This window comes from Cervus elaphus, chromosome 20 (assembly GCF_910594005.1).
Source record: "Cervus elaphus chromosome 20, mCerEla1.1, whole genome shotgun sequence".
Classification (NCBI taxonomy): Eukaryota; Metazoa; Chordata; class Mammalia; order Artiodactyla; family Cervidae; genus Cervus; species Cervus elaphus.
The window spans coordinates 74,118,209-74,143,907 of record NC_057834.1 but is presented as its reverse complement, the minus strand read 5'-3'; the positions used below and the strand labels follow the sequence as shown (position 1 = coordinate 74,143,907).

Genomic DNA, 25,699 nt, shown 5'->3' with positions numbered 1-25,699 from the left:
CTAACTAGTGTGGAATATAATATTTTTCAGGAATGATTATCATTTCAATTCTTAAAACAGTTATATACAAAGAAACTGAATGGTTATGGCAACAGTTCTTTACCTGATTAAGACAAAATGAATTTGTCACTTCATATTTTGGATTTTTTGCTTTTATTGGCTTCAGTGTAATGTTCTGAAAGTGAAATTTATGAAATTCCTTAAGTAACAATTGTTCCTTTTTTTTTTTAACTTTCTTAGTTACATTGACTTAAAAGTAGGAATAAAAGAATCATTTCGCATTTTAGCTATATCCAGGTCTTCTGTAGAAGTGACAATGATGCAGTTTTTGGTTTTTTTTTCATTCAAGGAAGAAAGGAAAAACTTGGTTAAAGTTTAGATTTTAGTTTACCTTTTAAGGGGGAGGGTGGTTTAGTAAATATAGGAAGTATGAAATGATGGATTCTTTACCAGCTGAGCCACAAGGGAATACTGAAGTGGGTAGCCTATTGCTTCTCCAGTGGATCTTCCTGACCCAGGAATCGTACCAGGGTTACCTGCATTGCAGACAAATTACCAACTGAGCTATCAGGGAAGCCATGAAAAGACAGTTTGGAGTAATTTTTCACCATTCAAGCTAGAAAGTTTAAGAGAAATGATTAGTATTCATCATTTAAGTATTTTAAACTTTCATTAGTTTCTTATCAATTAAGGTGTTTTTAAACCCCCAGAAGGATAAATTCAGGGACCCAGACTTGCTTAAAAACTTGCACATATTGAGGTCTGTACTTGAGCCAGGAGTCTTAGAAACAGGATAAATTGTGTCATGTGCGTTTTAAAAACTGCGTCTTAATGAATAAACAGGCTGTCTAGAATAATGTTTTTCAACCTTGGCAGCAGTACATTAGAAATCACCTGTAAAACTTTAAAAATAGTGTCCAGATAGCATTGGAGAGTGGGACCAGATAAATATAGTGTCAAAGTAAGTATCCATGTGACTAATGTGCTGCCATGTTTGAGAACCATCAATCTAGATGTTTTTGTTTGTTTCCACTTTCTAACTCTAGTTAAAATGACTTTGGTAAAAGGAAGAGACAGCTTCAGTTTGTTCTATATTAAAATAAGTACCACACACATAGATGAAAATGCTCAAAACATTCTTTATTTTTTTTTTTTCTTCTTTTTTTTTTTTTTTTTGGGGGGCGCGCGGGCCGCGCCCGGGCCCGCCGGGTCGCCGGCTCCGCGGTCCCGCCCTCAAAACATTCTTTAAAAGGGGCAAATTTTTTTCGGTTCAAAGTGGTTGATTTTTATTCGTAGAACTAGATGATAAACTTGGGCAGACTCTTTAACATCTCTGGATATGCTTTCTTTCCAATAAAATAAGGTAATGACCTCTAATCACTTTTCTGTACCCAGTCTTTTATAATAGAAGTGTGATTTGTTTTTCTAATTTAAAAATCTTCAGTAATTTTTTTCTGCTATAATGGCATTACATTCTGGTTTTACATTATGTATGATATTATATTCATATTCAGTTTATCAAGTTTTTAAGTCAGTATTGGCTTGATGATAATATTTGGCATCACTGAAGCATTGATCTCAGTGCTTTGATAGATGATGGGTATTATTAACAAATCCTTCAATCAAATAGTTAACTCCAGATCTCTCTTTTTTGATTCTGTGATGAAAATTTGTTGGGTTGGAAGTAAAAACTTTCAATCAGAGTTTTATATTGAAGTTTTGGGGGAAATATGAAAATAGCACACATTATATACTGTACAAAATATTCATTTGTTCAGTAGTTAACATATTTTATCCAATTGGATCCTCATAAGGTAGGTATGCATGTTATCACAGTTCCCTGGAGAAGTTAGTTGATAAGCGTATATGTTGTCACTGTAGTGCTCAGTTTTATTAAGACCTGGCAGGGCTTCTTCATTTATTGAAATGTGGTCTTAAGCTTGATAGTGAAAATATATATATTTGCCTTTTAATTCCAAAGGCCAGGAACTTATAAACAAACAGAAATATGCACTTTTATTTTGTTTCTGGAACATCAACTATGTAAGAATAGGAGAAGCAAAATACTGAGTTTTAGGCTACCATTATTCATATATCTATAGTCTGTAAGACTTGTTTGAGGCATCCTATACTTGGTGTTGGGTTTTTTTTTTAATTAAAATTCTTTGATGCCTTTTGCTCATGTTTTTAGATTTTGAGGATAGTTTTTGTAATAGTTGTGAGCTTTAGTTTTGTATCAGAAAACTAAGATAATGCCCTTAAATTTTTCATCACAACACTAATGTGATATGTTGTATTTTTATTATAGTTAAGAGTTTATATCATTGAGTAATTTGTTTAGGTGCATATTTGGATAATTAAGATAGATATATGGATGTATGTATATGATCATATTAATGAAGTCTGTTTTTCGTTTTTGTTTTTTTGTTCAAAGCTGAAATCATAATTTTTCTCCTAAATGTGAAAGCTACCTGGATCTATACCCTCAGTCTTTGCAGTCTGTCTTCTTGCCTTCCCTTGCCCCTAACACTTAAAATAATATTTAGTGGAGTGACATTAAGATGGTTCATGTCATTTTAAATACTTAAATTTTTAAAATTAAAGCATGTCCTTGAGTGGCATTTAGCAATTTTAACAATGTCCAGCATCAAACATTTTAGGAAAGAACAGTAACACATCCAGTGGAAACTGATGGCATTTCAGGAAACAGAAGGTAACTATTAAAATTAGAATGTTAAGTTTGAATAAGATTTGGTGTTGACCAGCCTTGGTGCCCTGAAGCCTGAAGCAAATGATGCTCGGGTGGCTCATGAAAGCTGGCTTGGAGAGATGGATCAAGGCATTAACTACCAGTTTGGTGCTTTACCACACCGACTCAGGCTTGTGACTGAGGAGGATAGCACCAGAATGAATTGTAGGATCAAGAAAGTGGAACCTGTGAACACCATGTCAGAGAGGCCTCTTTTAATATCCACTCTACTGCCAGTGTCAGCTGTAAAGGCATTTCTGCAGGTGAAGGAGGTGCTGTGAAACCCACCTGTTGCTCTGTAGCGGAGGCTATCCTATAGCTCAGAAGTAAACAGGATTAATTAGATGGGATCTTTACTATAATGCTTAGGAGCAGAGCAGACTTTATCATGCCTAATCAAATAGCTTCACTTTTAATAAGATTGTATCCTCTCAGATACATTCCTTTCTCTTATAGTAAACTTGTAATTATTTTAATTAAGCCTCTTAATGGCTATTTGGTAAAAGATGGTTTTAGTATAAATGGTACTGCTTGTTTAAACTGTTATCTCTGCTGTAACTTGTTTCTTTTTAAACTATCACTTATTCAAGTGGTTTACTCTGAAGTAACACATAATTCTTTTTGCCTAAAAATCCAAGTTGAAATTTGTAAGGAGAGATTTATTCCATTAGGTAGAAAAGAAAATATCCCTTTTCAAAGCAAGTATCTCTTTAGAAATTTTGACTGATTCCAAGAGGGCAGAAACCTGGTAAGTGTAAGAATTTCTTGATTTCAGAAGTTGACTGTTTTCTTAAAATCACTTTATTTCTAATATGCAAGACCTACAATTTAGATGATTTTTAAGTTGGCAAATAGTAAAATATTTTTTATATACATTTGCAGAAATGTTTCCTAAATTTACTGGAGTAAAACAGAATGATTCTCCTAAAGAGAGATTACAGGTAAGTTAATTCTTCATTTTACCTCAGAATTTTAAGATTATATGGGTTATAACTACATGGTTATAATTGTTTGATTTTATTTAAATGAAGAGTTATCACTCATTTTTAAAAAAGATTTTTTCTTATTTTTTTGTGTTGTCACTCATTTTTTCACGTAGATGTTCATAGATTTCTTCATAAAAAAGATTGAATAAAAAAAAAAAAATTGAATAGTGAAATGATTTGGCTGCATTTTTCTAATGTATTTTTTTAAATATTAAGTCAAACTGTAAGTAGAACAAATTATAGAAGTTTTGGCTCAGTCTTAAGGCTCTAAATACAGAAGGAGAGTCTTGGTATCCCCATGTGCATGCAGTAAGATGTGCACAGTAAGGTGGAATTTCTCCCCAAAAAGTAGTAGGGGGGTGGTAGTAGAGTTTCTAAAGCTTATAATTACCATTTATTGATTTTAGCACATTTATGTTTGATTAGTAGTTGACATGCTTTGAAAAGGGTAAATAATTTTATCTTTTACTACTAATTCAAGTTGTCATCCTCATAAAACTTTTAATCCTTTGTACCCATTTCAAATACAGAATTATAGATATATACCTTTTATTATTCCCCTGGAGAAGAGAATGGCAATCCACTCCAGTATTCTTGCCTCGAGAATCCCATGGACAGAGGCACACGGCAGGCTACAGTCCATGGGGGTCTCAGAGTTCGGATACAACTGAGCCACTAACGTACGACTTTTATTAAGGGCTCCTGATAACTCAGACAGTAAAGAATCCACCTGCAATGCAGGAGACTGGGGTTCAATCCCTGGGTTAGAAAGATCCTCTGGAGAGGGGAATGGCTACCCACTCCAGTATTATTGCCTGGAGCATTCCATAGAAAGAGGAGCCTAGTAGGCTACTGTCCATGGGGTTGCAAAGAGTCGGACCCAACTGAGCGACTAGCACAAACACCCCTTTTATTAGATCATAAGCTTGTGTAACAACATCCAACTCCAAGGGGAACACAATATAAATAATACTGTCTTGAAGGAGCTCTTAGTTGTAAGAAGAGAGATAATCACACAGTTAAAGAGATTGTATGGCTAGTGCTGTAATCATCTATAATCATCTATATTGAGAAAATGAAGGAGGAATATATATATATATATATATATACACACGCATATATATATACACACACACACATATACTACATGAAGGAGGAAATGCTTAAAATGGGTTTTAAATTACAGAGAAAGGGAAGAAATGGTTAGTATATTGACATGCTGATTAGGGACTTTTTTAAACAGAGTAGCATGAAGCGAGTCAAAAAGCATAGGGAGGTGTGTTCAGGAAAATATGGTAGCAGATGGTGTTTGTATGGGATTAGTTGTCTTTGGAGATGTAATGGGGGGGCTTTGTACACCTAGATAAAATGTTAATATTTAATTTGCTAGATAAGATAAGCATTAACTCTTAAAGGTTTTTGAGTGGGAAAAAGATCCAGGTGATCTGTCTTGCCATAGGTATTAGTCGAAACAGAAATTTATGTCAAGTTATAAACAAACTTTGGAATAATTCTCAATATATAGAATTCTATCTTTATGATCTGTTTGTGACCAAGTTTTTCTCAGTGTCACTCACTGAAGAATTTAATGCTCATTCAAGACATAAAAACAAAGTATATTTATAGAATAATGAATAAATGTACATACTTATGTGTTTCAGAAAGTAATGTTTTGCTGATTTAAATCTTAGCATTTGACTTTAAAACTTTGGGCTTGGGTCTCTATTATTGTTGAGATAAACATTCCTATGGCCTTAATTTTATTCAAGCTAGCATAAGTATTCATACACTTGCTTATGCCTTATCAACTGATGATAATCCTAACCCCTTTATTCAGTGGAGAGGGAAGATTGTCTCATTTGTCTCTGTACTGTCTATAGTTTAGCAGATAAGGTACCTGGGCTTGGGCACTGTAACTTATCTTGCCACTGAATAAATGTGAGAATTTAAGTTACATCTAAGTCCTGTTGTAAACTGTGAAAATGAAAGTCACTCACCCAGTCGTGTCTGACTCTTTGTGACCCCATGGACTGTAGCCCACTAGGCTCCTCTGTCCATGGAATTCTCCAGACAAGAATACTGGAGTGGGTAGCCCTTCCCTTTTCCAGGAGATCTTCCCAACCCAGGAATCAAACTCAGATCTCCTGCATTGCAGGCAGACGCTTTACCATCTGAGCCACCAGGCAAGCCCACTGTGAACTATAAATGGGGATAATAACTATACCAAACTCATAGGATTATTGGAGAAGGAAATGGCAACCCACTCCATTTTTCTTGCCTGGAGAATCCTGTGGACAGAGGAGCCAGGTGGGTACAGTCCATAGGGTTGCAAAGAGTTGGACACAACTGAGCAACTAACAGGATTATGGGCTTTCCCGGTAGCTCAGCTAGTAAAGAATCTGCCTGCAATGCTGGAGACCCTGGTTTCACTTTCACTTTCTTTCTTTTCATAGGATTATTGTGAGAAATTAACTATATAAAAGGCTCACCCAAGTATTAAATAAATATTTATTATAATACAGCTTTTCTTAATAAGTGGTTAGTGAAGTGAAAGTCGCTCAGTCATGTGCAACTCTTTGCAACTATATAGTCCATGGAATTCTCCAGGCCAGCATACTGGAGTGGTAGCCTTTCCCTTCTCCAGGGGATTTTCCCAACCCAGGGATTGAACCCAGGTCTCCCGCATTGCAGGCAGATTCTTTACCAGCTGAGCCACAAGGGAAGTCCAATTAGTAGTTAACAGAATACTCAATCAGAATTTGTTGATAATCTGTGGGTCAACCGCCATGTGATTTTTTTTAAAAATAAACACACCCTCCATTTATAGCTCTAATTCACTAAGGAAAAGGAGGTAAAAAAAGTGGATTAGTCTCTAGATTTGGTATAAAAGCTCAGTTTTTATTTTCAGTAAGTCACAGGAAAACATTTGAAAATAGCACTGTTTAATAACATATGAGTTAAGTCTGTGTATGCTAGTAACTTAAAACCATAGACTTTGATGCCTGACTCTACTTACAAGCTATATAATGACCAAGTTGTTTAATCTTTCTAAACCTTTTCTCATTTGTAAGATCGTGATAATTATACCTTATAAATTTATGTGACTTTAATAACATATTCAAAGACAGTGTTAAGTTATATTCTATTCTCTTGTATTTTTATTTTGTTATACTTCTTCTGTGGTTAAAGCTCTGAAAGATTTGTTTAACTCTGTCTTAACAGGTAAAATCTTCTGTGCAAGATACAACCTCTGGAGTAACTAGCCCGGTTCATCAGACTGCACGTTCAAATGGAACACCACCAAACCACCACCAATTAGTATTTAATCATCAAGAACCAGAACATTCACAGAGTGTGGAAAACATTTCACCTTTACAAATTCTGCCTCTTTTAGGTAAGAAATTAATGAGTAAATAGCTGTGATTGAATAGTTGACTTCTAAATGAAAATGCCAAGGTCATCTTAAATGTTATGTATCTGAAATACTGAAAATCATAACTAGTAAATTCCAGGGTAGAGATAATCCCTGAAACATATTCCTTTATACCCAAATGTATTCATTACATTTGAATGAAAGAAAATTATATGTACAGTTCACTCACAACTTACTTTCATATAGATTATATACACTGGCATATGGGCCATACATAAAAACCTGTCACTGCTGTAGTTCATGGGCTTCCCTGGTGGCTCAGAGGTTAAAGTGTCTGCCTCCAATGCAGGAACCCAGGAATGATCCCTGGGTCGGGAAGATCCCCTGGAGAAGGAAATGGCAACCCACTCCAGTATTCTTGCCTGGAGAATTCCATGGACGGAGGAGCCTGGTAGGCTACAGTCCATGGGGTCGCAAAGAGTCGGACATAGCAAGCTCTGAGCAGACTTGTGAAATGTTGCTCTAATTTCCATGATGTCTTTGTGGGTTGGAAAGGTAGATTAGAATGGGGAAAAGATTGTTAGAGACTCTAGAGGTAGAGAAATAGTTATAAACATTAAAAACTGTTCACAGTTAAGGAAACTTGAGCTAGAAATACTAGTGGTAGTTCCCATTTAGTAGTAGTTCCCACTACTAATACCCATTTAGTAATAGTAGTAGTGGGTAGTTCCCAGTAGCCTACGATAGTTCCCATTTACCAAAAACATCTTCCAAAACTGGAAATTTTTATATTGTTAGATTCATTTGACTTTATAAATGTCTCATCTATTAGTCTTGTCAGAAGTGAATTATCACCTTTCTCATCATGGTTCTCCTGGGGATGCGTGGCACAGGGAGATGCTTCTCTGACAGGGGTGAGCCCACCTAATGGGGTGCCTAAACCTTGAGACAACACAAATGTATTCAGGCCTAGACTAGGAGCAGATGTGAACATACCATATCCAGGTCTTCTGTCTAGACTGCTCCATGGTTTCCATTTGACCTTCCAAGGGCAGAAGTTTCTCCAAAGCAGAAGAAATTTCTAAGATGTTTTACTGAAGCACAGATTAGGAAGAACATGATGATCCTCCTTTATTGCTTCCAGTAAAAGCTCCCTACTGTTCTGTGTTAGAATATTCCATTTTGTATTTAACTTGAGTTATAGCTCTTGACTGGAGGAGTGGAGATAAGGGGGAAAAATATCAGAGGCAACACTGGGGGGTATCCCAGGAAGAAGAATAAATAAAAGATCCAAAATATGAAATGTTTATATCCATTCTTTTTTGAAAAAATATTTTTAAGGTCTTTAGGAGAGTAACTGAAGATGTAGTTGTTTTTAAGTCATAAATTACCTTAAATACCATTGCTACATTTTGGATCTTTTATTTTGCACACAACGAGCAGGTTCAAACAAGAACATGACAAAATCAAATTTTACATTAGGAAGAGATTGCTGCTTGCTATATAGGGGATGAACTAAGATGAAGATGCTCTGATATAGTTGGGACCAAGTAAAGAAGCTGAGTGCTGTAGTCTAGGAAAGAAACTATGATGACCAAAAACTAAGGCAGTAAGTACAAAAAGGATGTGGATAAATTAGATATTTCTGTGGCAGAATTACTAAGCTTTATTAGAATCAGTGCCTTACCAGAGTATTATCCAATAGCTGGCTTGAAAATAAAAGGGATTTTTCATTTTGGACATGTTTATGTGCTAAGCCTTAGTCATATCTGACTCTTTGTGACCCTATAGGCTGTAGCCCACCTGGCTCCTCTGTCCATGGGATTCTCCAGGCAGGAATACTGGAGTGGGTTGCCGTGTCCTCAACACTCCAGGGGATCTTCCCCACCCAGGGATCGAACCCACATCTTTTTAAGTCTCTTGTATTGGCAGGCAAGTTCTTTAACACTAGCACCACCACATTTAAGATATTGCAGAATATCTAATTGGAAATATATAACTAGAAATAGGTTTCTGGAACTAACAGGGTATAACAGGAACTATATTTAGGAATATATAGAAGCTGTTTGAAGCCGTAAGAACGAAGGAAAAGATACAAAGCAGGAAGAGAAAGGTCAAGAACAAATTCTAGGTAACCAGACTCCCTCAGTAAAAGTAGAAAAAAATGAATGTTAAAACAAGAGGTAATCAAAACCTAGAGGAAAAGGAAAAATGGTATAATAGAAACCCGGCAGATACGTTTTTAGGAGGAAACCATCACAAGTATCACGTCCTTGTACAAAGCATTAAAGTACTGTGAGGAATGAGGAGAGAAGGTTATAGTTGGCAATGTGATACTCTGGGTTTTTTGTTTTTGCGGGTGTTTTTTTGTTTGTTTGTTTGTTTTGATTTTACAAAAGCTTCTTTTGTGGCCATTGTGATGGAGCAGAGGCAGATTCTTGTAAATTGAGAGTAATGGAATCTGAACATAAACCAGTCCACTTGGAAGTTTGCTGGTGAAGAGAATGGGAGGATGGCTATGGCTTTAACCAGGAAGACAGGTGTTTGTTTTTGTAAGACTAGAAGAGAGATTGTTTTGTTTTGGACTTTGAAATGTGAGAGATTTGAATGTGTCTGAATGTCAGTTGGATAGGGAAACATTGTTTTCATTATAGCAAATTCATAGGAGAATGGTGGGGATAGCTTTGAAGAAGAATAGACACTGAAAAGTAATGGAAAGAATGCAGTCTAAATGGTCTTTGGAGACTTTCCTGGTGGTCCTGTGGCTGAGACTCCACACTCCCAATGCAGGGGCCTGGGTTCAATCCCTGGTCGGGGAACTAGATCCCACATGCTACAACTAAAGATTCGGCGTGCTACAACTAAGACCTGGTGCAGCCAAATATATATATGTGTGTGGCTGTGGGTGTGTGAGTATACATTTATATTTAACAGTCTTTTGTTCCTATTTTAACATCCTATCTATGAAATATCAGGCTTTGACTAAGTCTTCAATTGGATCAGTTGTATTTTCTTGTATTTTCTTCAATTTCTGCTTTTATATGATTGTTCAGTCGCTCAGTCGTGTCCGACTCTTTGCGACCCCATGGACTGCAGCACGACAGGCTTCCCTGTCCATCACCAACTCCTGGAGCTCACTCAAACTCATGTCCATCAAGTCCGTGATGCCATCCGACCATCTCATCCTCTGCTGTCCCTTTCTCCTCCTGCCTTCAATCTTTCCCAGCATCAGGGTCTTTTCAAATGAGTTGGTTTTTCGCATCAAGTGGCCAAAGTATTGGAGTTTCAGCTTCAGCATCAATCCTTCCAGTGAATATTCAGGACTGATTTCCTTTAGGATGGACTGGGTGGATCTCCTTGCTGTCCAAGGGAATCTCAAGAGTCTTCTCCAGCATCACAGTTCAAAAGCATCAATTCTTCAGTGCTCAGCTTTCTTTATAGTCCAACTCTCACATCCATACATGAGTACTGGAAAAACCACAGCTTTGACTTGATGGACCTTTGTTGGCAAAGTAATGTCTCTGCTTTTTAATATGCTGTCTAGGTTGGCCATACCTTTCCTTCCAAGGAGCAAGTGTCTTAATTTCATGGCTGCAGTCACCATTTGCAGTGGTTTTGGAGCCCAAGAAAAGAAAATCTGTCACTGTTTCCATTGTTTCCCCATCTGTTTGCCATGAAGTGATGGGACTGGATGCCATGATCTTAGTTTTCTGAATGTTGAGCTTTAAGCCAGCTTTTTCACTCTCCTCTTTCACTTTCATCAAGAGACTCTTTAGTTCTTCTTCACTTTCTGCCATAAGGGTGGTATCATCTGCATATCTGAGGTTATTGACATTTCCCCCAGCAGTCTTGATTCCAGCTTGTGCTTCATCCAGCCCAGCATTTCTCATGATGTACTCTGCATATAAGTTAAATAAACAGGGTGACAACATACAGCCTTGACATACTCCTTTCCCAATTTGGAACCAGTCTGTTGTTCCATGTCCAGTTCTAACTGTTGCTTCTTGACCTGCATACAGATTTCTCAGGAGGCAGGACATGTGGACGGGAATTTTCCAGTTTGTTGTGATCCACACAGTCAAAGGCTTTGGCATGGTCAATAAAGCAAAAGTAGATGTTTTTCTGGAACTCTTTTGTTTTTTCAGTGTTTCAGCGGATGTTGGCAGTTTGATCTCTGGTTCCTTCTGCCTTTTCTAAATCTAGCTTGAACATCTGGAAGTTCTCAGTTCACGTACTGTTGAAGCCTGGCTTGGAGAATTTTGAGCATTACTTTGCTGGCGTGTGAGATAAGGGCAATTGTGCAGTAATTTGAACATTCTTTGGCATTGCTTTTCTTTGGGATTGGAATGAAAACTGACCTTGTGGCCAGTCCTGTGAATTTTCCAAATTTGCTGGCATATTGAGTGCAGCAGTTTCACAGCATCATCTTTTAGGATTTGAAATAGCTCCACTGGAATTCCATTCCACCTCCACTAGCTTTGTTCATAGTGATGCTTCCTAAGGCCCATTTGACTTCACATTCCAGGATGTCTGGCTCTAGGTGAGTGATCACACCATCATGGTTATCTGGGTCATGAAGATCTTTTTTGTATAATTCTTCTGTGTATTCTTGCCACCTCTCCTTAATATCTTCTGCTTCTGTTAGGTCCATACCATTTCTGTCCTTTATTGTGCCCAACTTTGGTATATAAAGTAAAAATAATTTGCCCAAAAAGAAATGAAAGTAAAATTTAAGGAGGTGAAGGAGGCAGAAATTACCTGATCTCTTTGAAAGATGAATATTTCTGTATTTGTTGTCGTTTAGTCACTAAGTTGTGTCTGACTCTTTTGCATCTCCACGGACAGTAGCCCACCAGGCTCCTCTGTCCATGAGATTTTCCAGGCCGGGCTACTGGAGTGGGTTGCCATTTCCTTCTCGAGAGGATCTTCCTGACCTAGAGATGGAACTAGTGCAGGGATTAACCTGGTCTCCTGCATTGCAGGTGGTCTCCCCACCATTCCAAAGACCGGTCTTCATCCAAAGAAGATGTTGTATATGTGGAGGGATTGGAAGGGAGTCCCCTATTATGAGCTCCTTCCAGAAAACCAAATGATTAATTCCAAGGAGTACTGCTTCCAGTTAGACCAACTGAAAACAGCACTTGACATAAAGTGTCTGGAATTAACTAACAGATAGCATACAGATGCATATGTGTGTGCTTAGTTATGTCTGACTCTTTGCAATATGATGGACTGTAGACTGCCAGGCTTCTCTGTCCATGAAGTTTTCCAGGCAAGAATACTGGAGTGGGTTGCCATTTCCTACTCCAGGGGGATATTCCTGACCGAGGGATCAAACCCTCATCTCTTGCATCTCCTGCATTGACAGGAATTCTTTACCACTGTGCCACCTGGGAACCCCAGAAAAGGTGTAATCTTCAATTTATTTTGATCTTTACAAAATTCTCTTAATGGAAAAAATTTCAATTCCCTGGAAGACTATAAAAGTCACCTGGAACAGTTCGTTGTTCAAAAAGATAAAAAGTTTGGGGAAGATGAAATTATGAAATTACCTGAAAAATGGTAGAAGGTAGTAGAACAAAATGGTGAATATGTTGTTCAGTAGTTCTTGGTGAAAATGAAAAATGTGTCTTCTATTTTTATTTAAAAACCAAAGGAACTTTTTGGCCAATAGATCAGGTTCAGGTCATAAATAACCTTAATTTCTAGAGACCTTGGACTTAATTGTAATGGTATAGTTAGTGGAGAGCCAATGAAGATTTCTGGAACAAAATGTGTGCTTAAGTGCAATTAATCTGCCAGTATTGTGTAGGTCAGTTGGAGGGATGGGGAATAGAGACCAGAGAAGAAGGCTAAAAACTAAGCTATTAAAGTAGTACAAAAAAATTAAGTGATAGAAAAAGGGAAAAGTTGAAAGAAAGCACAAAGGTTGAGTGAGCAGGTGTACTAAAGATGAATATAATGCCAAGTTTTAATAACTAAAGGTGTATACACTTTGGGGCTCAGTCCATAACCCAGGACTGGATATGGGTCCAGGTTGACAGACCTGGAACACAGATGAATAACAGATGTCTGATGAAGAATGAGCTTTGTAGTGTTTTAAGGTGCCAGAGGGCATTCCTATGAAGTTGTTTTTCAGTCAGATCCTTAATATACTTGGTTTCTGTGACACTGTTCTCTTGATCATTACATCTCTGAATGTTCTTTACAGAGACCTACTTTTATCTGCCTGCTGTATATACTGATAGTACTCTGAAGTTACATCCTTAAGCCTTTATCATTTTACTTTGCTCCAGGCTTTTCTAGCCAGATTCTGAAGCACAGGCTTACTAAAGTAGGATCCCCTCTACCCTCAGCTTTCAGCAATAGGCTTGCAGCAGTCTTCCTACTTACTCAGGTATGCCATACATTGATCATCTTCCACTTATTATGGCATGTAAACCCCTTCATGGATCACAGCCTTGTCGTGGCGAAGGGGCTTGTGTAACTCAATGAAGCTATGAACCATGCCGTGCAGGGCCACCTAAGACGGACGGGTCATAGTGAAGAGTTCTGACAAATTGTGGTCCACTGGAGGAGGAAATGGCAACCCACTCCAGTTTCCTTGCCATGAAAACCCCATGAACAGTACGAAAAGGAAAAATGATATGACACCAAAAGATGAACCCCCCAGGTCAATATGCTACTAGGGAAGAGCAGAGGCCAATTATTAATAGCTCCAGAAAGAATGTAGCAGCTGGGCCAAAGCAGAAATGACACTCAGTTGTGGATGTGTCTGGTGGTGAAAATACAGTCCAGTGCTGTAAAGAACAATATATCACATGAACCTGAAATGTTAGGTCCATGAATCAAGGTAAATTGGATGTGGTCAAGCAGGAGATGGCAAGAGTGAACATTGACATCTTAGGAATCAGTGAACAAAAATGGACAGGAATGGGCGAATTTAATTCAGATGACCATTATAGCTACTACTGTGGGCAAGAATCCCTTAGAAGAAATGGAGTAGCCCTCATAGTCAACAAAAGAGTCTGAAATGCAGTACATGAGTCTGTATCAAAAATAACAGATGTTTCAGTTCGTTTCCAAGGCAAACCATCCAAAATGTCATCTATACTTTATGTTGACTGCCTCCCCAGCCAAAAAAAAAGGAAGAAATATAGGGAGGTAAAATTTCAAGTGAAAAATGTTTATTTTACAGTGTTACAATTCTCCAACTAACGATACCCCAAAATTAAGAAGCATAAAAATACTGGTTATTTTGTTTTCATAGTTTCTAACATAGAAAGGGGGAAAATGTCAAACTGTGGAGAATCAAGACGAAATATATTAACTTGACTGTACTGTTCTTAAAATGTGTGCATCTAGATGATTCTGAACAACTTCTGAACGGCCTAACTGTGATGCCTCAGTCCAGCGATAATGACACAGTGATGTTAGAATCAGAGTATCAGGGTCGAGTTCCAGTGCAGAAGGTAAGAATAACGTTATTTTTTTCTCACAGATTTTGAAGAAATTTACAATTGAATACAGAAATGGCACAGAGGTATTTTAAGTGCTAATTTGAATGAATTTTGGATCTCTAAGACTTAACTTTTGCTTATTTGTTAAAAAACAGAAGTTAAACTGTGAGCAACACCTTTCCCCACCCTCTACCATCAGTCCTCATATTTGTATTTAATTTTAAATTCTTGAATGCTGGTATTTGCCAGCTATCCTTATTTTTAAACATGTTATAAAACTAGCTTTTACAATCTGTTGTAGGTGATTTCCTCATGGAGTCTTCTGTGCACTTAATCTCAGACCACACATTGATCAGTCTTTCAACAAGTTTTCTAGATGTTTGGGATACAGTAGATAAATCAGGTACTATTCTAGACATTTGAATATAGTTGTTGTTTTTCAGTCACTAAGTTGTGTCCGATTCTTTGTGATCCCATGGCCTGCGGCTCACAAGGTTCCCCTGTCCACTATGTCCCAGATTTTACTCAAATTCACGTCCACTGAGTTAGTGATGTTATCTAACGATCTCATCCTCTGCCGCCCTTTCATCTTTTGCCTTCAGTCTTTCCCAGCATCAGGGTCTTTTCCAGTGAGTCGGCTCTTCGCATCAGATGACCAAAGTATTGGAATTTCAGCTTTAGCATAGTCAGGGTTGATTTCCTTTAGGAGAGCTGGTTTGATCTCCTTAAAGTCAAAGTGACTCTCAAAACTGTCAGAAACTGACCATGAATGAGATATTCACATATCCCCACTTTTTCCTCTCCCTTCCTCCCTTCCATCATTTCCTATTGACATTTTGGACTGGATAAGTTTTCGTTGAGAGTAGGGTCTATACATTGTGGGATGCTTCACAGGGACCCTCAGCTCTACCCACTAGCTGCTAGTAACACCCTTGTCTTCACCACTGTGTGACAACCAGAAACTTGACTGACGTCACCATGTGTCCTCCCTGGGCAAAGGAGTCACCCTCAACTGAAAAGCAGTACCTTAATTCTACCTCAGATCTAGCTATTGCCCCATCCCTGTAAAGCCCTATCAGAAGAACCAATGATGTCTGAAATTGCTGCATCCCTCCCAAAGTCTTGATGGTGTGAGGAAATCAGGGTCTTCTACTACTTCTCTCTCTGAATATCCACTGTGGTGATTTCCATTATGGTCTCTCTGCAGATGACTCAAATATATACTTCTAGACCTGGCATCCTGTGAGTTTTAATCCTTTTGGATTTCTCAGTCTCCTGAAGTCAAGGAATTGCTAATTTTATTTTCAAGATGTTTCCTTTTCCACTTCCACTTCATAGACCAGGCTTTATTGCCTTCAATGTAAGCTCTTTGTATTATTTATAACTGCAGGCTAACTTGAAACCCTCCTTGTTCTAATCTATTTTTATTTATTTATTTTTGGTTGCACTGGGTCTTCATCACAGTGCCCAGGCTTCTCATTGCATTGTCTTCTCTTGTTGTGAAGTACAGACTCTAGGCACATGGGCTTCAGTAGTTCCAGCATGCAGGCTCTGTAGTTATGGCATGCAGGCCCTAGAACATGGGCACGGTAGTTGTGGTACATGGCTTTAGTTGCTCCATGGCATGTGGAATCTTCACAGACCAGGGATTGAACCTATGTCCCCTGCACTAGCAGGCGAATTCTTATCCACTGTACCACAGGGAAGTCCCCATTCTGCTTTTAACATTCTTTTAACTGTACTTCTTGATGTATTGCTCTGATCATATAATTATTATATACAAAACCTTCAATAGTTTCTAGCCTCGACTTCAAAATGAAGACTAAGCACCTTTACATTGTGACTCCAATTTAGCTTTTCAGTCTTAAGCATATGCCTGTGTTCTTCCTTCAGTGAGGAATGCTTTCCATTCTCACCTCAAAATCTTCTTATTCTTCTCTGTAATATCTGAGAAACTGTCCCATACTCCAAACCCAAATATGAACTTTCCTGTTTTAGGGTCTGCCAGAATTGTATTGCAGTTAAATAGACATTTTAAGGACAAAGCCAGAGACCAGGGTTTCATCCTCCCTCTATTTCCTATTAAGTATACTACCATGTATTACCTGTTCTATTTTATGTCTCTATCTGAAGGCAAATATTCTTTACCTGACTCAATAGAAAAGTGAAGTGTGAAACTAGTATTTAGTCCATTCCATGGGTAGGAACAAAAACAGGTTTTATTGGCAACATATAAGAAAGACTTCATAAATACAACTGGGTGACCAATGGTGAAGGTTTGTGTGTGTGTGTTAGGGGTGAGGAAGGATGTTTTGACTCCTTTAATAAAATATATTATTAAAAGTTTACTTTTTAAAAAAAAATGTGGTACTGGAAGATTTTCAACTACATACATTTCTGTTGGTCAGCCACTGACCTTTACCTTGGCCTGTCTCCATTAAGAAGAGCGATCACAAGCAGTTAATTCTTTTCTTCATACCAAAGAGAGGAAAACAAAGCTATGTCAGAGGGTTTTCAACAAATACTGTACCATTCTTACTTCTTACATTCTTTTTGCCATCATCTTACTTTGCCTCTGATTAATCACTTGTATACTTGCGTTAATTTTTGCATAGAATTATAATTTTTTTTAAGATTTGTAACTTAATTTTGTATTGAAATATAGTTGATTTATAGTGTTAATTACTGCAAAGTGATTCATATATACATATATATATATAATACATACACACACACATTTTCCATTATGGTCATGGAATATTGATTATAGTTGTCTGTGTGCTATACAGTAGGACCTTGTTGTTCATAAATGTCTTGATTACAGTGACCAGTTAATTTTTATATTCTTTATAGATTATCATACCCTTAATATATGTTTCATATTAAATTAACTGTCAAGCATGCTGTTTTAATTTGGTCTTAGATGAATAAATTGAATTTAGCTAATTTATTATCCTGTTTTTTTTTCTACTTTAGTAACCTTTAACTTTAGTAAAATTACCTAAAGCCTTTGGAATCTTTATTTTTTATCTATATCAAAAATAATGTTTTTCTTCCAAATAGTTGACATCTTTAGATGTATACTGAATCAAATATTTGTTTTAGGATATAAAGATCAAGAATGCAGATTCTTGGAAAAGTTTAGGCAAACCAGTGAAAACATCAGGTGTACTGAAATCATCAGATGAGCTCTTCAACCAGTTTAGAAAAGCAGCAATAGAAAAGGAAGTAAGAGCTCGAACACAGGAACTAATACAAAAACATCTGGAACAGAATACAAAGGAACCAAAAGTATTTCAAGAAAATCAGAGGTCTGTAATTTATTGGATTAGTGGAGATTTGGGGAGATATGGACATGTATTTTAAATATATATATATATATATATATAGTTGTTATTTGTGTATTTTAAATATATTAAATTTCTTTTTTGTAAGTGACTATATTCAGCTATTAGACCACAGAGCAAATTATATTTAAAAAAGTGAATTTTTACTAATTTTTAAAAAATTAAGTAGTAATACCTATTTTAAAGGGGATATAAATAATCAAGTGATTAAAGAAGCTATTAAAAATACTAATATTACTGAATTATGATGGTATCATTATTTTCCAGAAATGTCTTAATATTGTTTCCATTCTATGTATAAGAAGATAATGGTAAACTTTGGTCATAATTTTCCAAAACCTTCTCTTTGTTAACATATATTGCCCTATGTAAAATTTGACATCAGAAATATTAAAAAATAATGTCATAACATGAAGAAGGACATCTAGAACACTGCTTTATATTTGTCATTTAACAATGTATCTTCATAATAAAAGGTTTTAAGGAGCTTGAAACCTACTTTTCACTTTCCTGTTTCTTAAGGGACCATGGCTTCACTCTAGAATCTTTTCCAAATAAAATGCAAAACAAGTGTCTTGGAGAAGAGCAGAAAGAACATCAGCAGTCACAGGAAGCTCAAGATAAAAGCAAACTGTGGCTTCTCAAAGACCGAAATTTAGCACGGGAGAAAGAGCAAGAGCGGAGGAGAAGAGAAGCAGTAAGTAAATTTTAGTTTACTGAATCTAACAAAGGAAAGATTTAACAGAGCAGTGTCTTTACATGTTCAAAGATGTATTCTAGGTGGTTCTTCAGTAACAATTACCTCTTTAGTGTGAGGAGTTACTACTTTAGTGAGGATCAAGTTCATTCTAAAATCAGAGAGTAAAATTAAAATTTCATAGTCAAATGACAGAAGCATAGTATAATAATAGAGTATCAATTCTCGAGCCTTTGGGTTTGGGTTTGAACTTTGGGTTCAAATCCTGGCTCTTCCAATAAGCAGACCTTAGAGCCTGGGCTATTCATTTAACCTCCTTGTGCCTCATGGCACAATAATAGGGATAATATAGTAGGGATAATAAAGGTAAAAGGTGAAATGAATTTACTTGTATTAAGCACATCTGAAAATGCCTGGCACAAAGGTAAAATCACATATTGTTATTATTCTTGAAAAACCTATAAACTACCTGTGAATTTTGGCCAAAAGATATGCCATCTTGGTGTTTATTTAGTTCAACTCTGCATCAAGTTATATGTCAGTTATACCTTGATGAAACTGGAAACAAACAAACAAAAAAACCCACAAAACTCTGTTTAAGGTGTCCAAGGAAATGGCAATCCACTCCAGTACTCTTGCCTAGAAAATCCCATCGACGGAGAAGCCTGGTAGGCTACAGTCCATGGGGTCACAAAGAATCAGACAAGACTGTGCGACTTCACTTTCAACTTTCACTTTTCAATATTTAAAAAGTGTAGAATTCTTCCTTTTATCTGTGGATTATTTAGAAGTGTGTTACTTAGTTTTCCAAATATTTGGAAATTTTCTAGCTAGTGAAAATAATAGAAAAGTAGTGATTTCTAATTGAATTCCATTGTGGTTAGAGAACACACAATGTCTTGAATTATTTTAAATTCACTAATAATAAGACTTGTTTTATGGCCCAGATTATGATCTACCTTGGTAAATATTCTGTATGCACTTAGAAGAATGTGCATTCTGCTTCTGTTGGGTAGGGCATTAAACAGGACAAGTTGGTTGATAATGTTTTTTCAAGTCTGTTAACTTCTTGCTGATTTTCTGCCTGTTTGTTCTATCAAATATGGAGAAAGGGCATTGGTACCTATGACGATATAATTATAGGCTTGGCTTTTTACCCTTGCAATTCTATCAATTTTATTTCCTATATTTTGAAGTTGTTCTTCGGTACGTAAACATATAGGACTGTTATATCCTCTTGATTAACTGACCCCCTTTCATTATAAAATGACTTTTTTTATTCCAAGTAATATTATTTTCTCTGAAATGTAACAATTTCACCTTTTTTAAGACTAGTGTTGGCATGGTGCAAACATTTTTTCCATTCTTTTAACTTATCTGTGCTTCATATTTAAAATTATTTTCTTGCAACATATAGTGTAGTCTTGCCTTTAAAAAAAAATCCAATTTCTGCCTTTTACAGGAATGTTTAACCAATTACATTCAATATGATTATTGATATGGTTACATTTGAGTTCATCTTATTTTTTATGTGTGTCATCTATTCTTTTTTTCTCTGCACTCTTTTAGATTAATAAGTATTTTTATGATTCCTTTTTTTTTCCTTTATTGGCTTATTATAAGTAACTCTTTGTTACTTTAGTGGTTGCTTTATGGTTTATCATATATATTGATAGTTTAGCTGTCACAGTCTTCTTTCAACTTATATTACACCACTTCACATTTAGTATAATATCCTTAAAATAGTATAGTTCCACTTCCTCCCTTCCAGCCTTTAGGCTATTGTTTAAGCCGTCAAATTATCTCTCAAAGTTTAAATGACATTTTTAAAAAACTTGTATTTACCTAGTTACCATTTCCAGTGTTTTTATTCATTTAGATCTAGATTTCCAATGGTTTGATTTTCCTATTCCTTTAAGGACTTCTAAAGTGTTTTAGATTCACAGCAAAACTGAGTGACAGTAGAGTTCCTACATGTTCCTCCCCCTTCCCTACCAACACGGTCTCTCCCACATTAGTGTGGGACATCTGTTACACGATCTATGAATTAACATTGCCACACCATTGTCAATCTTGGTTTATCAAGCAAAGTCCATAGTTTGCATCAGGGTTCACTCTTTGTGTTGTAATTTATGGGTTTTGACAAATATATAATGACATACATCAACCACTGTGGTACGGCAACCATTATGGTACTCTCCCTTTGCTGAAACTTCCCTGTTCTCCTTATGTTCACCCCTCCCTCCTGAACCTTTGCAGCCACTCTTTTTACTGCCATAGTTTTGCCATTTCCAGAATGTTGCATAGTTGGAATCTTTAGTGATTCCAGTTACTTTTGTATTAGACCACTTGAAGTTGTCCCATCTCAGACATTATAGTCATCATATCAAGAAGTTTGATTTGGGTATTTTTAATGTTTTTAGTTAACTCTATTAAACTTTTGAACAATTATCATAATTGTTTAATGGGTTCTCTGCTAATTCTGACATTTGTTGGTTTCAATTGATTGATTAATCTCCTTTACGATAATGTTTTTCTCCTCCTTTACTTACCTGGTAATCATTGATGCCAGATATAAATTTTATCTTGTTGAGTGCTGGATATTTTTGTAATCCTGGAAAGGTCATGTGAATTCACAGGTCACACAGAAATGCTAGTTTCAGAAGAAAAAAGTCATTGGCTTTTGCTGTAGTGTTGACTGGGCTTACCAGATGGCTCAGTGGTAAAGAATCCACCTGCCAATGCAGGAGACAGGGTTTGATGCCTGGGTCTGGAAGATCCCCAGGAGAAGGAAACGGCAACCCACTCCAGTATTCTTGCCTGAAAAATTCCATGGACAGAGGAGTCTGGTGGGCTGTAGTCCATGGGGTCACAAAGAGACATGACTAAGCAACTGAGCACACAGGCACACATGTAATATTGCTTATGATACAAATGAATTTCCTAGGAAATAAAACACAAGTTTTATCAGCTTATTTATAACGTGAAGACAGAAACAAACTGTATTGACCAGTGTTGTAACATATGATGGAGTTTACTTTAGAGCAGCAGTACCCAATCTTTGGCACCAGGGACTAGTTTTGTGGAAGACAATTTTTCCACAGACTCGGGTGGGTTGCTTACTAAGATGATTCAAGTGCATTACACTTATTATGTACTTTATTTCTATTATTATTATTATACTGTGATATATAATGAAATAATTATACAGCTCACCAAGATGCAGAATCAATGAGAGCCCTGAGCTTGTCTTCCTGCAACTAGATCCCATCCCGGGGGATGGGAGACAGTGACGTCTGAAGTGTGTTGCTTGTGTCCAGTCTACTCCATAATCTCACTTTGGTTGCTGTCACTGCTTCACAATGACAGGATGTTGAAAACGGAAGCAGGCTTTTCAGTGCTTTTTGGGCAGTCCAGGACATTCTGCCTTGACTTGATCCAGGGTGTGGGGAGGTGTGACGTGTGTGGAGGTGTGACATGTGTCGAGATGTGAGCGAGCTCAAACATACCTTACGGCCACTGTCATTTGCAGTCTCAAGTGGTAATGTGAGCGGTGGGAAGCAGCTGTAAATACCAATGAGGCGTCACTCGCTTGCCTGGCATTCACATCCTGCTGTGTGGCCCAGTTCCTAAGAGGCCATGGACTGGTACCAGTCTGTGACCTGGGGATTGAGGATCTTTGTTACAGAACTTTCTACAATTACAGGAATGTGCTTAACTCAATCAACTATAATAGCAACTAGCTACATGTTATTGAGGACTTAAAACATGGGTAATGCAACTAAGGAAGTCAGTTTTTCATTTTGTTGAATTTTAATTAATTAGCAAATTTTTATACATTTTTTGAAGTTTTTTATTAAAATTTAATTAGTACTTTACTAGAAGTATTTCACTAGTGACCTAGGAATTTTTCCTTTTGGTACTCACAAGGGCCTGACTTTAGCTACCCACAAGTGTTATCTCAGCAAGCTTCCTCCTACCCAACAACCCAACTAGGTAATCTGGTATTTCTAAAATCCCAAGCATTTTTCTGGAACCCACTGAAATGTGACTAGAAATGTCACCTCTAGCAGCTTGACAATTAAAAACTTGACTTTGGAGCTACCTACTATCATTCTTAACACTCCAAACTCTTATGCTGCAGCTTCTGGACCAGATTGGTACTGTAAATGGCAGCAATAACTTGACATCTAGCATTAGCTCCCTAGGAGAGCCTCTGCCAGTTCCCTTGACCCAAGTTTTGATCTTAAGTTTGAATGGTTGAAGTGTATATTAGGACCACCGAAAAAGGAATATCCAGGTTATAGTGTCAGCTGCAGAGAGCCTTAGTATTTAAATTGTGGTATCTAAGGTTAATTAGTACAGGCAGTATCCAGTTTGATATCAATCAATATCCACAAATTCAGATTTAGTCAAGATGGAAGAGAATCTAAAATAAAGTACTTTTAAACAAAATAAGTTTCATTACATATTTTTGGAATTTTGTGGTAAGTCTGGATACTTACAGATAAGAGTATCAGTGATATTTAAACCAGGACAGTATATCCAACATTCACTGGAGCGTTAAAATAGAACTTCTGAGGAACTATTTGCTTGAGCTAAACATTTGGTATCCTAATAGCTGGCACTAGGAAAATAGCTGGGGTTAAGATCTAAGAATTTACTCTTGTCTCTAAATCATATTTAAAGGCATTTTCATAGTTTTTAAGAATCACACAACTTCTCATTAAATAATATCCTTTTGGTAGCCAAGTCATAATTCCAAATCTCCCACATAATCAAAGAACACTGATTCTCATCCAGGAAGTCAACCAACTGGTTACAAACTGGTGCTGCTACTGTGAGCTGTTACTGTTCACTGGTCTTAAAAAAAAAAAAAATTTGAACTTTCATAGTTGGTGTCATTTTACATGTGGCAAAGACTAACTTGTGTCTCACGGACATTTAGAGATGTCTTCAGAGTATAGTAAGAAAACATTTGTTTCTTTTGTCTTAGTTTAGCTTTTCCTATACTTCAGCTTATTTTATTTAGTTTTTTGGCATTTAATGAGCAAAACTGTGCTGAATGTTATACTTTCAGTCTGGTTGCTCTTCATAAATACCTATATATAAAATAAACTTGGTTAGACAATTTGCCTTAGGTTACACAGTATTTGGCAGAATCATGACTTTAGCATTACATATTATAGTTCTCTCACATGGGTAAGATACTAGTTCATTCAGAAAATAATTTTGTGTGTTTATTCCTGTGTTGGTTAGAGAGATACATCAAACCATGTAATCTTAGTTCACGTGTAGATTAACACTGAGAACTTTCTTACTTGGAGAGAGAAATTATACTTGTTCTTTGTGTTCTTGTAAGTTTTAATTTTTATTTATCATGTGAGTGATATTTTAACAAAAATCAGTAGTTGAACAGAAATTAGAAGTTATATACAAACTCATTATGTTAAATGAAGTGCATTCATTTTCTGTGTTCCAAATACTGTCTTATCATTTTCTTATATAGATGTAATACAATGAAAGCATAAACTTTTAAAGTAACATTTATATTTTCTCTTCTTTTCTACAGATGGCTGGTACCATTGATATGACTCTTCAAAGTGATATTATGACAATGTTTGAAAACAACTTTGATTACAACTCAGTTTTTTGATTAACCATCAACTTAAATGAATTATAAAAGATTAAAATGCAAATGGTAAAATGATTGCTTTCCAACACCAAGATACTAACTTATATTGTATTTTGACTGCTCTAAGATGATTAAACAATTTTCACTTACATTTTTTTGACAACTATATGTTCATTTTTTTAATGACATAATTTATAGGAAATTTTATAGTTTTAGATACCTAAAAATTGAATAAACTCCCAAATGTTATTCATTTTACCAATATTCTACTATATATTATAGGTCCTATCTAAGCAATGAAAATCCAAAAAGATGGTCCCTTCTTGTTTCAAAGATGGTCACTTCTTGTTTTGATATAGGAATCAAAAAAATAGTTCTTTTTGAGTTTCTAACTTTGTTTTTTTTTTGTTTTGTTTTTACAGGGAGTTGTCCTTTAATGGAGTTCAGGCCTCTTTTTGGCGTATAGGGCCCTTTTGTAATGTAAATAATGTTTCAGTGAGCCACGATTCTGCCTGGGTTTCTTTAAATGACTCTGGGTGGCAAAATGTGGGGCCAACAAGCAGGGTTGTTTTGTTTTGTTAATTTATTATTTTATTTACTTTTTAAAATTGAAGTATAATTAATCTGTAATACTGTATTAGTTCCAGGTATACAACATAGTGATTCAATATGTCTGTATATTACAAAATGATCACCATGAGTTTTTAACTTTTAAAACAGATATATTTGTCTGCCTTCAGAAATATTTAGAACCTCTAACAAATAACACCTGGTTTCTTTGAGTGTCAGATTACATAAGATTCTCTATTGGTTCTATATTCAAAATTTATGTTTATTATCTGTGGTTTGAAAGATGTTAAATTTGAGACAAAATAACAGTGAATATTAATTATGTGTCTTTAAGAATCTATACATTTCTTAATATGCATGTGATAGCAATGGATGTCTAAATTTTTACTTAACTATACTAAGTATTTAAATCTGTGAAATATTTTGTTTCATCACCCTCAAGTTGGAATTATGTATAATTATGTATATCAGCTTCATGTATTTTAAAATTTGGACTCTTGTAACATTCAGGCACTATTCCAGTATCATCTAAACTGAAAATTCAAAGTGTATATGTATTATAGAGAGAAAGAGAAAGTTTTCTTGACTTATTTTTATAATCAATATGATAATTTTCTGAAATATCTTTAAGCTGTCAACCATTTAAAAAATATGATTAACTAGAGGCTGAAATGGTGGTGATACCTTCATGAAACAGCCAGAATAAAAGTCATAGTCATACATATTACACTATATTTTTAACCGAGAAGTTAGTATGTATATATTAAACAGTATGCATTGTTATTTTCCTAAAAGAGCATATGGACTTATCTATATATTCTAATTTATATTTATATATAGTCTAATTTATATATCTATATATTCTAATTTGTTTTTATATAT

The 25,699-nt window shown here is 36.0% G+C and overlaps 1 protein-coding gene across 1 annotated transcript in view; it reads left to right on the top strand.

Moving 5' to 3' along the window:
- BRDT (bromodomain testis associated) overlaps window positions 1-25,192 on the top strand; it is a 54,472-nt gene extending 29,280 nt beyond the window's left edge. Inside the window, exons 14-20 of the mRNA XM_043877199.1 lie at window positions 3,632-3,690; window positions 6,958-7,129; window positions 14,474-14,580; window positions 17,674-17,879; window positions 18,438-18,612; window positions 24,185-24,313; window positions 24,670-25,192. Coding sequence (XP_043733134.1) covers window positions 3,632-3,690; window positions 6,958-7,129; window positions 14,474-14,580; window positions 17,674-17,879; window positions 18,438-18,612; window positions 24,185-24,268 — 803 coding nt within the window. The 3' untranslated portion in view covers window positions 24,269-24,313; window positions 24,670-25,192. The remainder of the gene's footprint in view (window positions 1-3,631; window positions 3,691-6,957; window positions 7,130-14,473; window positions 14,581-17,673; window positions 17,880-18,437; window positions 18,613-24,184; window positions 24,314-24,669) is intronic.
- The last annotated feature ends 507 nt before the right edge of the window (window positions 25,193-25,699 follow it).